The following is a 13,563-nucleotide window of genomic DNA, read 5'->3' as shown; positions in this document are numbered from 1 at the left end:
GGCCGGCGTGTCGGAGGCGCATCGAGCGGCGAGGCAGCGAAGCTGATGCGGAGGCAGCGCTCGGCGAAGACGGCGGCGGGGGCGACAAGCTGGAGCTGCAGGCCAGAAGAGAGTCCCAAGGCAGCGTTCAGCATAGCGAGCGACTCCATCCTGCGTCGTAAGCGGCGAGGACGAGGCGAACCCTCTCTTCCTCGTCCCTCTCTCGCTTGACCTCTGGCCGCACACTCGCTCGATGGCATCTCCGTCTCCGGCTGCGTCTCCAGACGGTCAAGCCACCTTCAATGGCCAGCCAGACGCGAACGCTCAAGCTCCCCCACCTCCTCCTCCTCCCGACGATTTGGACAGCAGCATCTTCCCCGGTCCTCCCCCTTTCTATCACCGCTATACGAGTGCAAACCTCGCCCTACCACTCGATGCGACCATCTCGGACGTCCCGGGCGAGCCGCAGCCCTTCCAGCGGAGCGAGATGGAACCGCCGAACGTCGACTGGATTGTCGAGGAGGGGAACTACAGCGTCTTCGGCGAGACGTGGCCTGTCGACGAGAAGGTGCCGACGCTGGAAGAGATGGGCGTGCAAGAGATGTTTGACCGGAATGCCGGTGAGTTGCGAGTGCGCCAGCTGTTGAGGAAAGGCGTCTCTTGGACATGCGAAGCTGAAGATTCGCGTTCTCCGCCGGGCAGACCGCAAGCAATCCCTCCAGACCCTTCTTCGCGCCCTCCTCCTCACATATACCCAGCTTCTCGACGCCCTTCTCGCCCCTCCGCCCTCTCTCGCCCACCCTCTTCCTCCTCTGCCCGACGGTCGACCCGCTCCCACCGACCCTGAACGGCTGACAGAGCACATGCGACTGATAGCCATCAACATGCACTACCTCGTGAACGAGTTGCGGCCAGTCCAGGTGCGGCAAGACCGCTCTGAAGGCGCCTGGACGGATCTTGCTGACGAAGGGCAACTTCCAACAGGCGAGAGAGACGCTCAAGGCGATGATGCGCGCTCAGATCGACTTGCGGAGGGCCAAGACTGCCGCAATCAAGCAGTGCGTTCGCGAAGTGGCTCTGCTCGCCCGTCCGCCTTAACTGACTCGCTTAACGCGCTTCAGGAAATGTGCCGAGATCCAGACAACGCTCGCCTCGCTTCGTTCACGCATCGCAACAGCCTCCGCGCCGGCAGACCAGCTCGAGAAGGCGGCTACGGTGTCGACCAGCAACTCCGCCTTTGCCGCCGCCGACGAAGCTTTCGACATTCTCGCCAAGCTGCAGGCTCGCGCCGACCGTCTCGCACGATAGACTCTCCTGCACTCGCCTAGACCGATCAGTCTCGTAATCCGCTGCCGTACCTTGTTGTTGTCCCCGTAGATCGCAATGCACACTCTCGTTCGTTCGGGACCGTCAGGATGGATCGCTTGCAAAGCTCGGTACCTTGCCAAAAGACCAGTGTCTGTACAACTGCTACTGATAACGCACGAAAGAACGAATAAACACCCCGACGCCCTCATCACGCCAGCTTCCCGCTACCGAGTCCCGCTCCCCTCCACCCGAGCTCCTTCATGCGTTCGCCAACCTGCCGAGCGAGTAGGCGAGAAGCATTCTCGCGACCCTCGAAGCCGATCGGCGCACTCGACCCGGCTGCGCCGTTCCCGTTCGCCCCGGCGTACAGCCTCGACGCCTCGACGAATCCGTCCTCGAACTCGTCGTCCCCGTCTGCCGGCGAGTCAAACAGCGCCTCTCGCAGCCTGGCGACCGTCTCGGCTCGCAACCTCAGCAACGCCCTGATCTCCCTGGCACGAGACCTGCGCGGCGGGCGACTCTGCGCGCGAGTGACCGGCGCGCCTTCTTCGTGCGCGGCGATACCGGAAGCGAGAGGCGGCATCTCGATCGTCGTTTCCTCGCTCGTGCGGGTTGAGCCGGCTGCTGTCGATGTGCGCGTGCGAGGAGTTCGTGTGCCGTTGACGGGTGTGGCGGGTCGGTCGGGCTGATGCGAAGGGTGGTGGTGCGAGCCGGACGACAGATGAGGATGAGGGAAGTTGCCGAGGAGGTGGTCTTCCTCAGAGAAGAGCGCCGGACTCGGAAGCGGCTTCCTCCTCCCCTTCGAATCGCCCTCGCGCCCGCTGCGCTCGTCGCCGGTCTCCGCATCCTCGTGATCCGTCGTCGTCGCTCCGATCAAAGCGTCCATCTCATCCTCCGTCTCGAGTGATACGTACTGTCCATCCGCACCAGGTCGAGGTGGCGCAGGTGAAAGGGAAGGATGGACCGAGTGAAGGAAGTGCGACGCTTCTGACTGCGCGACGGGCGTCCAGAGGGCGAAGAGGACGGTCCACAGTGCGAGGAGGCGCTGAAACTTGCGGTACTGTGCGAGACGAGCGATGTGAGCGTAGCTGGGAGCAAAGGAAGGAAGAAACGCACGTTGTCATCGATGAGTCGGTTGTGGTAGGCGACGAAAGCGATGGTGCCGACAATCGCAACGAGCAGCGCTCCTCCCCAAGGTATCGACGTCCAGAGCAAGGCGCACGCGACGGCAAAGAACGTCGCATATGTGACGAGGGCGAGAACGAGTCCGAGGGCGACCTTGTTCTGCGCCTGGTCTTCCTCGAGAGCGTTCGAGGCGGCGTAGCGGGCGAAGAGGTAGACGGGAAGGTGGACGATGAGGGGAAAGAGGAAGAACGGAAGGCGGATGAGGCAGGCGAGAGTCGACAGAATGACCGTTCCGAGGACGCGCATGCGAGTCGGAAGCGGATGAGGGACGGATGGGTCAAGGGTTGCGGGGAGCGGGAGTGAAGAGAGGGAAAGGTGGGTAACGCCGGTGGAGTAGAGCGCATCCCGGTAGACGTTGAGGAGGCGCCGTAGCCGCCGGAGCGAGGCGGAGGGATTCGGCGCCGCAAAGAGGTCGATGAGCCTGATGTAGAGACGGGTGAGGAGAGTGAAGGATAACCATAGGCTCGTCTTTTTACGCACGTCTGGTCAATCTCTCGCATGTGCCGCAGCGGGAGCTTCTTGTCATCCGGCCAGAGGATCTTGCGAGCCATCGTCGCCGCGTGTCGAGACTCCCAGTCGGGCGCATTGACAATGACCTTGACGAGCTCTTCGTGAATCTTGGCTGTCAGCTTCTTGACCGCCGTCTTCGGGCTGACGAGGAATTCTTCGACATAGGGTTCGACGGGAATGTTGGGGCCGAATCTGGCGAGCGAGGTGTGTGAGCTGAGTCTTCTTCGACAGAGAGAATAGCAGGAAGCGAGACTCGGCTCGTTTCGCACGCAAAGCAGAGACCGAGACTCACTCCATGACTGCGCACGACCTGTACTTGGTCTTGTCGCTGTACGCGATGCCAGCGATGGAGATGACGACATCCTTCGGGTCGGTTTTGGCGGTACTCCCGTCGGAAAGCACACGGCGGGTGCGAGGGTCGCGGAGGTTCTTGGCGTACTCGAGGGCGCACCACGAGGCGCCATCCTTGAGCGCAGGAAGCTCGTGGACCGTGTAGCTGCACATGCAGGGTGAGCTGAGCTGCCGGGCGGATCGCAGAAAGAGACCAGACGAACCTGCCGCCTTCCGGAAAGACTGCGATCGCCTCTCCCGCCTTGAGCGCGTCGAACGAGGAGGCGAAGAGCTTTTGATTGTCCTGTGTGCATCTCTGATCAGTACCGTACAAGGTGAGCGGCTCGAGGCCAAGCGAACCTTTGTCTTGCGGTCGACGGGGAGGTTTCCGGCGTCAAGGAGGATCTTGCGCGGTAGTCCGGGTGCGAACAGGGTCGACTTGGCCCAGTAGTGCAACTTGCGGTAGTGTGGGAAGTAGCACGACAGCACCGCGACCTGTTTCGGCGAAGGAAGATGGTCAGCCTTTCCCCCACACCGAGAGAAATGGTGGCAGACTCACGTCTGCGGCGGAGTTCCAGTGATTCGCGACGACGATCATAGGTGTCCCTTCCTCCGGCACGAGTTCCTCAACCTCCAACCCGCCCACCCGCGTGTGGACTTCCACTTTGTACCAGAAAGAAGCGAACGCATAGCTCGCTAGCCCGCGCAGGAAGGTGTGGGTCGGTCCGAACACCATGGCTCCGTGCTCCTCGTCCTACTGTACGAGCTGTCCTGTCCGCTCAACGAGGAATACGAGGCGGCCGGGTCGTGCGGGGCGGGCGAAGAGCCGGGGAGGAGAAGTCGCGCAACGGCGGCAGTGGGCGACGAGTCGGAGATCCTGGTTGTGCACAGGTCTAGTGTAGCAGCCAACTGGCACGCCAAGCAGCCCAGCAGCTCGAGACGAGCGTAGTGGTGCGCAACAACCGAACCGCGTCCGTCGCGAGCTGATGAAGAGCGGTTCACCGCTGTCAAGCTAGACTTCTTGTTCTGCAGCGCTGCAGTTTTCTCGAGGTGTCCACGCTTGCCGCCGACCCGCCTCGCCTGTGACGGCGTCGTTCTGCGGTCTCGAAGGAACGGAGGATCTACGACGAGGACTATCGAGGTGAGTACGCCTCAGGGCTGGGTGCGGGGGTGCGGGAAAGTGCTTGAGTGTGGAGAGCATTGCCTGCGAACAGCGCAGGGAGGAGCGATGTGCGCGAGGCCTTCCAGCGGTCGGATTCGTTAAGGTGGGGAGGAGGAGAGGTTCGCAAGGCGGGCGTACGCCGGCTGGAGAAGGAGTTCAGGCCATCCTGGCGCTTCCTGCGGACGGTCGAGCAATCCAGCCCAAGGTCGCGGTTCAAGGTCCGCATCTGACCATCCTCCTCCTCCCGACAGCAAGCATGGCGACCCCTCTCAAGGCATTGCTGCGGCGAAGAGGCGGCACGGGTGCTCCGCGAGACGAAGGAGCCGCCATTCAGCGCGCCCTCGTGCGACGAAACATGGTAGTGAACCGGATTGTCGCCTTCGCTCCTCTCGTCCGAACCCTGCTCGTCGTTGTTGGCCTGCTGTACATGCTCGCTCTGCCTTACAAGGGTCTCGGGCGACGACATTACATCAGCGAAAACGCAATGCAGCCAGGACAGGTGCGTCCAGCTGATTGAGCGCCCCCAAGCGAACGAACACAGACTAGTTACCCCTCCAGGTCAACACGTACTGGAACTGGGCGGATGTCCACGTTGCGGACCTGTACGCGGAGAACGTGGCCAAGTGGAGCGCAGGAGACGTCACTGTCGAAGCGTGCGTCGAGTACATCGCGTCTTGTTCTCCCCGCGCTGAAAGTCCCGTTCCTCGCAGCCGGAGTCGGGTGATTCAGGACGCCTTCCACGAGCTCGGTCTGCCTGCGTCGCAACAACGGTATACCTTTAAGCTTGCGCGCAACTCGGTACGTCTGTCTTGCTCGCCCACAGTCCTCGTCTTGCTCACCGCGTCGTCCCACAGACGCTCTCCGGCGTCAACACCTATGCCATCCTCGCTGCGCCGAAAACGGACGGAGCTGAGGCGCTCGTCCTGAGCGCTTCCTGGCTGAGTCGAGCGAAGGACGAGCATGGCCAACCTCGCATCAACACGCGAGGAGTTGCGATCGTTCTGGCCCTCGCCAACTACTTCAAGAGTCCGCTTTCTCCGTCTCCTCCTCAGTCTGCAGTCGGTCTGACTACATGGCTGTTCAGAGTACGCCTTCTGGTCAAAGGACATCATCTTCGTCATCTCGGACGGCTATTCGGAGGGCGCTCAGGCTTGGCTCGACGCGTATCACGGCTACGGGCAGTCGAGTACGTCTCGTCGTCGCCTTTTCCCGCCTGTGACTGACAAAGTACGCGCAGACCTCGTCGCCGAGCCGCTCAAGCTGACCACTGGCCCGATCTGGGCTGCTCTCAACCTCGACTATCCCCACCACTCTTTCAGCCACATTGGCATCCACTATGGTGAGTTTGGCGGCGCTTCGTGACTTCCGCAGACCGCTCACATCCCGCGTGCAGAAGGAGCGAACGGACACCTGCCGAACCTCGATTTCATCAACTCCGCTTCTCGCATCCTCCGCAACACGGGCATCCCAACTGTCCTCCATTCGAGCGACTCTTCCGACTCTTCCTTCCTCCCTTCGTCTCTGCAGTATGCCGAGATCGAGGCATATGCGCAAGCCGCGCGCAACCTGTTCCGCCAGGTTGCTCTCACCGCGGACGGCAGAGCGCTCGGACCCGAAGGGACCTTTGGCAAGTACCGCATCGACGCCATCACGCTCTTTGGCCAGCCAGCAGAAGGCCCTCACGGCTTCCACTCGCTCGGAAGGTGCGTCCTCTTCGGAACGCTTCGCCCCGCTCCTGCTGATCGCTTTTCGCACAGGGCGACCGAATCCATCTTTCGCTCGCTCAACAACCTCCTCGAGCGCTTCCACCAGTCGTTCTTCCTCTACATCATGACCTCAATTGACTCCTTCGTCGCCGTCGGCAACTACCTCGCTGCGCCCATCCTCGTCAGTGCGGGCATGACGATCCAGGGGTTGAGCACATGGGGACAGGCGCGAGTAGGAAAGGATGGAGGCGCAAGGGAACGACCTGTTGCGCGGGCAATCCTGGTGCTCGCGGGAGCAGTCCTGGCTGGAGCGGCGGAGATGCAGGCCATCTCGCAGATTGACCCGATGGAAGGGCTGAACGTGCGTGCGTGGTCAGCCTTCTCGCGGCGGACTAGCTGACGCGTTCGTCACTGCAGGACTACCTCTCGCCGCTCCTCCTTGGCCTGCACCTCCTCGTCCCGCTCCTCCTCTCAACTCTCCTCTCCCGTCCTTCCCTCATCGCCTCCCTCGCCCTCACTCTCCGCTCCTTCATCCTCCTCCTCTCTGGTCTACTCGTCTCCATCACCGCCACCCTCAACTTTGGCCTGTCCGCCTTCCTCTCGCTCTACCTCTGCGCAACTCTCCTCCTCGCCCAACCCGTCACCCGGCGGTATCCTCGTCGGCGGGCCACCGTCAGACGGCTACAGCAGGTCACTCTCGCTTGCTTGTCGCCAACGGGGATCTGGACGCTCTGGCGTACGGTCAACAAGGCCGGAGCAGAGGAATGGCTGCGGGACTTGCTGAAAGACTGGCAAATCGGCGGCGGCTGGAGTCTGCCGGTCGCGTTAGTCCTCGTAGGCCCTCTCGTCGTCGCGCAGGCTGTCGTCGTCGTCCTGTAGAACTCCGCACTGTCATCGCAACACTTCGCATCTTGCTCTCCTCGCTTCTCTGAAACTCCCGCTTCTCGCTGCACTTGCTCAAGCTATGTCTTCCGACGAACAAGCACCTTCACAGGTCACTGGTCAGCTCAAGCAAGCGCAAGGCGTGCTCTACCAGGTCCGTCTCCCTCTTCTCCTCCTCATCTCCCCCACCTCGTCATTGACCGGCATTCTCTCCCTTCGCAGGCGGTTGGAGCGGTTCCGGGCACGGCGGAGAGCTGGACCACGGAAGGAGAACAGCTGCAGCAGGAAGGAGCGGATGAGCTAGACGAGGCAAGGGCGGAGCAGAAGGGCGAGGCGGCCGTGAATCGGGTCTGGGGAAAGGCAGAGAGGTGCGCTGGCCTCCCACGCTCAAGAAGCAATGCTTGAGTAGTACCGAGCCTGACTTACGACCGAACAGCGCCTACGGCATGGTCACGGGCGACCAGACGCACTTGAGCGAGGGCAACCTAAAGGCAGAGAAGGGAGAATGGCAAAACGCGCTCGCAGATGGACGGCTACCGAACCCGAGCTGGGACAGGGTGAAAGGGAAGGCGCAGAGGTGCGTTTCCTGACGATCTCGAGGAGGAGAGGCACAGGTAGAGCTGACTTTGATCGTTTCCCGCCGTCCGCAGTGCGGCAGGGATGCTTACGGGCGACCAGGAGCTGCAGAAGGACGGTAACATACAGGCGGAGAAGGCGGAATGGACGAAGGGATAGTCGGGCGCCGACTCAAAGCGACGGAAGACTTCTTCTCAACCTCTCTTCGCAAGAGGCGGCCAGACCGCGCCATGTCAGCGAGCAAGACGCTGCATTCCGTTCTTGTCCTTCGCCTACGCTTGTCTACACCACCTGCAGCGGCTCCTTGTCCTCCTGGCTCAGCACGACTTCATACTTTGAAGCGCTCGCTCCGTCGCCCGACGCCGCTTCGTTCATGGCGGCCTGTAGACGTGGCGCAAAGAGGGCCAGCCATGGTCGCTCGGTGTTAGTGTGATTGCCTGCGCGGACGGCTGTCAGTACCTTCGCAAATTCCCCGAGGAAGGGGAAGTTTGCGACGTACAGCAGAAGACGTGAGTACCGGCTGCGTTCGCAGCAAGGATTTCGTGATGCGACATCTCGCCAGTCAGGTAGAGGTCCGCCTTGACGCCGCCGAGGACGCTGCCGCCGCTTCCCGCGCAAATCGCGATCGTCTGGATCTCCGTGGGACCTGTCGAGGACCAGGCGGCTTGGACTGAGGGAAAACATACTCGTCAGACGGGTCAGTGAAGTCGCATCGGAACATCGGACGCACTGTACTTCAAGCCCAGCCGGTTCTTGACCGCTTGCACCGCTTCCTCCTTGCTTAACTTCCGTCCTCCACCTTCCGTCAAGTCGACAAAGCGTCCATGTCCCGCTCCTTCGTGGCCCTCTGGCGGAGACGACGCCTCCTTCAGAGCCTTCGAGCCCTTCCCTTCTCCCGGCTTAACCATCCCGTCCGCATCCGTCTCAACGCCCGCAGCTTGCAGCAAGCCGCTCGCCATAAAGTCGTTGTTCGAGCCGACGCAGTTGTCGGCAGCGGTGTGAATGGTGAAGACAGAGACGCCTGACGAGATGCAGCGGAGGAGGGAGGCTTGGAGCGGGTTGGCGAGGGTAAAGGACTTGAGGCCGCGGAAGATGGGAGGGTGGTAGGAGAGGATGGCGGTTGTCGAGGGATCGGAAAGGGCTTCAGAGCACACGGCGGTCGTCACTGCGCGACTGTGCAGGTCAAAGATCCGTCTTGTACCGATGCGCACGATGCAGAACGGCTGTGGGATCCGTTCGGAGGTTCGCCCGACTCGCCTGGAGGAAGTGACGCTCGGCAGGAGGAGGAAGAAATCACGCACAGTCGATGCAAAGGTAAACCTTCCTCGCTTCGCCTTTCGCGAGCTTGCCGTCTCGCGGTTCCGGTGCCTCCGCCATCAATCCGACATTGTCCCATGCGCTCTCCATAAGCTCGAGCGGTGTGAGCTTCGCTAGGGCCGTCTGCAGGTGCGTGAGCGTTGGAGAAGGCATTCTGTGGGGGAGTGAGGAGGCGAAAGCGCGAACGAGGGTCGGGAGAGGTGTGGCGAGGGTGCGGGTGAAGCGGGTTCCGATCTGCCTAGCTAGCATGCAGCGCGAGCAGTCAATCAGCCGCACGAGCACGCGGCGGGTGAAGGGGAGGAGCGAGAGAGGCGACCGCTCGCTTGGACCAGGACCACACGCTCGCACTCGGCTCTTGCTGCTTGGTGGATTCGCTATGGCCGATAAAACTACTTCAGGCTCCAGTAGGCGGCGCGACTCGCGGTCCCGCTCACCAGACTCGTCCCGACGCTCTCGTCATCGCTCCCGCTCTCCACAACCCAGAGGTTCGCGCCACGATGATGGAGGGGGTCGCCGGTCAGACAGTCACAAAGAGCGCGATGACAGGAGGAGCAGGGATGACGACCGGGACCGCAGGAGGGAACGGGAGCGCGAGAAGCGGGTCAGGCGGGACGAACGAAGCGATAGCGAGGACGATGCAGGGCCACCCGAAGGTGTGTAGGAGATCGGCGAGGACGACTACTTCGTGAAGGCGACAGAGCTGAAGCTTTGGCTGTGGGAGGAGAAGGGCAAGGTGCGTGACACCCAACTTCCCCATAAGCCGCCAATTGACCTGTGGACGGCTGGCTCTGCAGAAACTCGACAACCTGAAGACCGAAGATGCCCGTCGGTACTTCCGCAAGTTCTGCCGCGCTTGGAACAGGGGTCGCTTGTCGAGTGCGTCCGGCATCGTTTCCTCTGTTCTCTTCGCCCTCGCTAAGCTGTTCTCTTCCCCCTCGCTAATCCACAATATTCCGCAGGCAACTACTACAACGGCATCTCTCCCGCCTCCCTCCCCTCCTCCATCTCGACCTCGCACTCCTGGTCCTTCGCCAAAGCCTCGCAAGCCGACCTCGACGCCGCCGCCACGATTCGGAGATCGATTGATACGGGTAGCAAGACTCGCTCTTACGACGCAGGCTCGTCTTCCGTCGTCGGCCCGTCTTTGCCAAGCCAGCGAGGACCCGCACTTGATCCGTCAATGCCGCCGCCTAGCTCGGCTGTCGAGCGTCTCCAGCTCGAACGCGACGTTCGCCAGTCTGCCAGCGAGTCTGAGCGCTCCGCGTCGCATGCGAAACGCAAGCGCGAGACCCGCGACGCGCGAGATGAGGAGCGGGACAATCGGGCGACGGGACGAGATCGGTTGATGGAGAAGCGGCGGGAGGGGAATGCGAGTCGGCGGGATTTTGAGTCGAGTCGGGAGGCGGGCATGCAGGAGTTTGACGATGATGCGTTGATGGGTGGGTCGACGGGCGGAGGAGGCCCGCCGGGCAGTTTCGCGGATGCTGTGCGGGAAAGGGAGCGGGCGCAGCAGAGGCGGGACGAGCGGAGGAAGGGCAAGGACGAGGAACGCAAGGCGGAGATGAGCGACAAGCTGAGCGCGTTCAGGGCAAAGGAGGACCAGACGATGGCGATGTTCAGGGAGATGGCGGCGAAGAGGTTCGGCTGAGGAAATCGAATCTCTCCCTTGACATATGCGCTTTGGACGCGCGAGCGAGCTGGAGAGTAGATTGGGATCGACTGAAAGTGGTATACACAGAAACACAGTACTGAACAAGCGCGGACCAACAAGCGCGTCCTTCTTCCGCCTAACCCCCCCTCGCGGCCGCCTCCTTGTAAGCCTCGATCGCCTTCTTCCTTGCCTCGGCGTGGTCGACAATCGGCGGCACGTAGCCAAGCTTGAGGATCTCGGCCTTGGAGAGTGCGGCAGACGGGTTGTGGATCGCTGAGAGTCCTCAGACGTCAGCTACTTGTTCTCGACGACCATGGGGGAAAACCGACGCACCTTTGCCCTTGACGGACTTAAGCTCAGGCACCCAGTGGCGGATGTAGGTCCCGTTGGGGTCGACCTTTTCCGACTGAGAGGCGGGATTGAAGATTCGGACTGCGAGACCCGCGAGGCGTCAGGACAGGCTTTCAAGCGTACAGGAAGCATAGAAACGGATAGTAAGGAGTTGGATCGGTTCCAGTGGACGACTGCCGATGACAGATGTAAGCGAAGAGATAAGTCAGCGAAGAATGGGAAGCAAAGGAGGCGATAGCAGAGGAGACAGCTCCGCAAGGTCGACTTACGCTCCATTGCCACCCGCCGTTGTTGCTGCCGAGCTGTTTGTGACGTAAAGCGATCAGTACTGGGCGCTTGGGGGAGATGGATAGAGCCCGAGGGGAAGGAAGGGAGGAGAGGGAGGAAGAGGAGTCGGTAACGCACATCGCCGTCGACCAGCATCTGCATGAAGTACTTCTCGCCCTTGCGCCAGTCGAGCAGGAGGTCCTGTGGAGGGAATACCGTCAGCGACATGTTCCCGATCGTCCCGACATTGCGAGACCGCGGTCTCAAGCGAAGGGTCTCGTCAACGCCTCGAGCCAGCAGATCCGACACGCACCTTGCACAAGAAGCTCGCGACGATCATCCTGCACCTATTGTGCATATACCCCTGCGCCTTGAGACTCCTCATCGCGGCATCGACAATCGGGAAGCCCGTCTTGCCTTCCTTCCACGCCTCAAACTTGGATTCGTCGTCGTCCGTCGCCCACTCGATCGTGCCGTCGTACTTGAGGTTGAAGGGCTTGGACATGCAGACGCGTGGCCAGGCGGCGAGGACCTGAGAGGGGATTGGGAAGGTCAGCTTTGAGGAGCGGTTGCGGCGGGAAGACGGGGACGTGCGTGCTGGTAGAAGTCGCTGTAGGAAGATCTCAAATCAGAGAATATCTGTCGTCGAGCGAGCGAGCCGACTCACCGCCACGCCACTTCTTGAATCCACATCCCGAAACCAGTGTCCCTCCCCGCTGGCACCTCCTTGCCCCCGACGACCTTGTACACCGCACGAACGCACTCGCGAGGCGAGATCAAGCCCGCGGCGAGGTAGGCGCTGCAAAGTGGACGAGTCAGTCCCTCGACGTGAAGGTGAGCGAGAGGAGCGACGACGACGCACGAGATGTGGCTCGTCCCGTCCCAGTCGACCCTGTTCCTCCCCTCCGTGTACTTGGCAATCTTACTGTCCTTCTTGGGGTTCTCGACCTCGTTCCCGTCCCCCTCGAGCGGCGGCTCAAAGAACTTGGCCTCCCTCATCTTGGTCTTGAGGAACCTTCCCATGATCCCCTCCGTCACGCCTTCTCCAACAGGCCACAGTCGCTCCATATCCTCCTTCTCCTGCTCGGCGAGCTCGAAGCCCGGAAGGGACGTGGGGATCTCGTGTGAGAACATCTGTTCGAGGACAGGGTGAGTGCGCGCGGAGGAAAGGTTGGCGATGACGGGACCGTTTTGAGGCGAGATGAAGGAGGAGAGGTTCGAGTTGATGTGCGCGGCCCAGGCGCGTTGCCAGGGCGAGTAGACGCTGTAGGGCTTGCCTTGCTGTCGGCGCGCAAACGAACGCAAGTCAGCTACGCGGCGCTCGACATCGTCACGAGAAGCACACGCCGAACGCACCTTGGTGAGCAGCTCGCCGGGCGCGACGATGCAAAAGTCTTTGAAGAACTCGACCTGGCCGTTCCACCCCTCCTCCTTCTCCCTCGCGTCCCTCGTCCGTTCAAGCACCTCGATGTCCCTCCTCAACTCGTCGACTTCGTACTCGATATTCGCATACACGCCGAACGCGTTCCACTCGGCGAGCTTCTCGCACAAGATCCGCGGAATGGCTTTCCGGTCCGAGGATTGGGTGAACGTGAAGAGCGGGATGTGGAGTTTGTCGAATTCGGCGCGGAGGTAGGCGAGTTGGCGTAGTTGGAAGTCGATGCGGCGAGGGGAGCGGTCGTGCGATTTGTAGTCGCCGAGGGAGAAGATGTGGAGTGCGATGAGCGGGAGGGAGTGCTCTTGCGCGACGGCCGAGGCGTACGAGAGAGCCGTGTTGTCCTCGCGGCGGAGGTCCTTGTTCCTGTAGATACGAGCGTGAGCGGGGAAGAACATCGTCTGAATCAGACCGTCGCGTACCTCATCCAGTACACCACGACGCCGTCCTTGCTCGGCTTCTCGTCCTTGGCCGCCTTGGCCTGCGACAACTCCCTCATCGCATCGTACAACCTCGCGAGCGGCGTCTGCTCCATCTCATGCGGGAAACTCGTGTGCTCGCGGTCCCTCTCAAGCGCGGCAGTCGTCGAAACGGAGCGGAAGCGCGGGTCCGAGCCATCATCGTCGTCTGCTTCCTCCTTGATAGTCGGCTTGACGTCCTCGTCCTCCTTGGTCGGGCTGCGACGGGCACGCTTCTTCGCCGAGCCGCCGTTCTCTGCGACAGGCGAGGCAGAGGACGAAGCGGATCGGACGCGTTTCGGCGCTGCCATGGTCGATGACTCGGCTGCGTTGTTGCCCTTGTCGAGGAAGGCGCGGAGGTCGGACTGGCGGGACGGAATGGTGTGAGAGTGGGCGAGGATCGACAGTGAGCGGGCGAGGGAGAGGACAGCGGGTGTCGCTCGTGT

General features: G+C 61.8%; 6 protein-coding genes and 1 pseudogene across 7 annotated transcripts; 4 read left to right on the top strand and 3 right to left on the bottom strand.

The window, feature by feature from the left end:
• Nucleotides 1-232: 232 nt before the first annotated feature.
• Nucleotides 233-1,287, top strand: RHTO_03647 (Mediator complex, subunit Med7; the record flags this gene model as incomplete). Its single annotated transcript, XM_016417316.1, has 4 exons — nucleotides 233-599; nucleotides 682-899; nucleotides 964-1,037; nucleotides 1,101-1,287. The coding sequence occupies 4 exons, from the start codon at nucleotides 233-235 to the stop codon at nucleotides 1,285-1,287; spliced, it is 846 nt and encodes a 281-aa protein (XP_016271232.1).
• Nucleotides 1,288-1,495: 208 nt separating this feature from the next.
• On the bottom strand, nucleotides 1,496-4,048 carry RHTO_03646 (glycerol-3-phosphate-acyltransferase; the record flags this gene model as incomplete). Its single annotated transcript, XM_016417315.1, has 7 exons — nucleotides 1,496-2,347; nucleotides 2,404-2,893; nucleotides 2,953-3,174; nucleotides 3,275-3,478; nucleotides 3,537-3,616; nucleotides 3,673-3,807; nucleotides 3,872-4,048. 7 exons carry the CDS (start codon nucleotides 4,046-4,048, stop codon nucleotides 1,496-1,498), a joined length of 2,160 nt encoding a protein of 719 aa, XP_016271231.1.
• A 682-nt stretch (nucleotides 4,049-4,730) lies between these two features.
• On the top strand, nucleotides 4,731-7,059 carry RHTO_03645 (glycosylphosphatidylinositol transamidase; the record flags this gene model as incomplete). The annotated part of the gene is made up of 9 exons (XM_016417314.1): nucleotides 4,731-4,973; nucleotides 5,033-5,127; nucleotides 5,185-5,272; nucleotides 5,329-5,500; nucleotides 5,559-5,660; nucleotides 5,712-5,813; nucleotides 5,868-6,177; nucleotides 6,232-6,541; nucleotides 6,598-7,059. 9 exons carry the CDS (start codon nucleotides 4,731-4,733, stop codon nucleotides 7,057-7,059), a joined length of 1,884 nt encoding a protein of 627 aa, XP_016271230.1.
• An 85-nt stretch (nucleotides 7,060-7,144) lies between these two features.
• Nucleotides 7,145-7,797, top strand: RHTO_03644 (CsbD-like family protein; the record flags this gene model as incomplete). Its single annotated transcript, XM_016417313.1, has 4 exons — nucleotides 7,145-7,216; nucleotides 7,285-7,430; nucleotides 7,499-7,639; nucleotides 7,713-7,797. 4 exons carry the CDS (start codon nucleotides 7,145-7,147, stop codon nucleotides 7,795-7,797), a joined length of 444 nt encoding a protein of 147 aa, XP_016271229.1.
• Nucleotides 7,798-7,920: 123 nt separating this feature from the next.
• On the bottom strand, nucleotides 7,921-9,108 carry RHTO_03643 (NGG1p interacting factor 3, NIF3; the record flags this gene model as incomplete). The annotated part of the gene is made up of 4 exons (XM_016417312.1): nucleotides 7,921-8,075; nucleotides 8,138-8,308; nucleotides 8,369-8,803; nucleotides 8,940-9,108. The coding sequence occupies 4 exons, from the start codon at nucleotides 9,106-9,108 to the stop codon at nucleotides 7,921-7,923; spliced, it is 930 nt and encodes a 309-aa protein (XP_016271228.1).
• A 223-nt stretch (nucleotides 9,109-9,331) lies between these two features.
• RHTO_03642 (hypothetical protein) lies at nucleotides 9,332-10,603 on the top strand (annotated as a pseudogene; the record flags this gene model as incomplete). Its single annotated transcript has 3 exons — nucleotides 9,332-9,688; nucleotides 9,750-9,831; nucleotides 9,915-10,603.
• A 139-nt stretch (nucleotides 10,604-10,742) lies between these two features.
• On the bottom strand, nucleotides 10,743-13,428 carry RHTO_03641 (deoxyribodipyrimidine photo-lyase; the record flags this gene model as incomplete). Its single annotated transcript, XM_016417311.1, has 11 exons — nucleotides 10,743-10,879; nucleotides 10,940-11,038; nucleotides 11,081-11,130; nucleotides 11,240-11,259; nucleotides 11,363-11,425; nucleotides 11,538-11,756; nucleotides 11,819-11,834; nucleotides 11,892-12,023; nucleotides 12,087-12,505; nucleotides 12,581-13,025; nucleotides 13,082-13,428. 11 exons carry the CDS (start codon nucleotides 13,426-13,428, stop codon nucleotides 10,743-10,745), a joined length of 1,947 nt encoding a protein of 648 aa, XP_016271227.1.
• Nucleotides 13,429-13,563: the final 135 nt, after the last annotated feature.

Source organism: Rhodotorula toruloides, assembly GCF_000320785.1.
Source record: "Rhodotorula toruloides NP11 unplaced genomic scaffold Scaffold22, whole genome shotgun sequence".
Lineage (NCBI taxonomy): Eukaryota > Fungi > Basidiomycota > Microbotryomycetes > Sporidiobolales > Sporidiobolaceae > Rhodotorula > Rhodotorula toruloides.
Note: the sequence above shows the minus strand (reverse complement) of the source record. Positions and strands in the feature narration are given on the sequence as shown.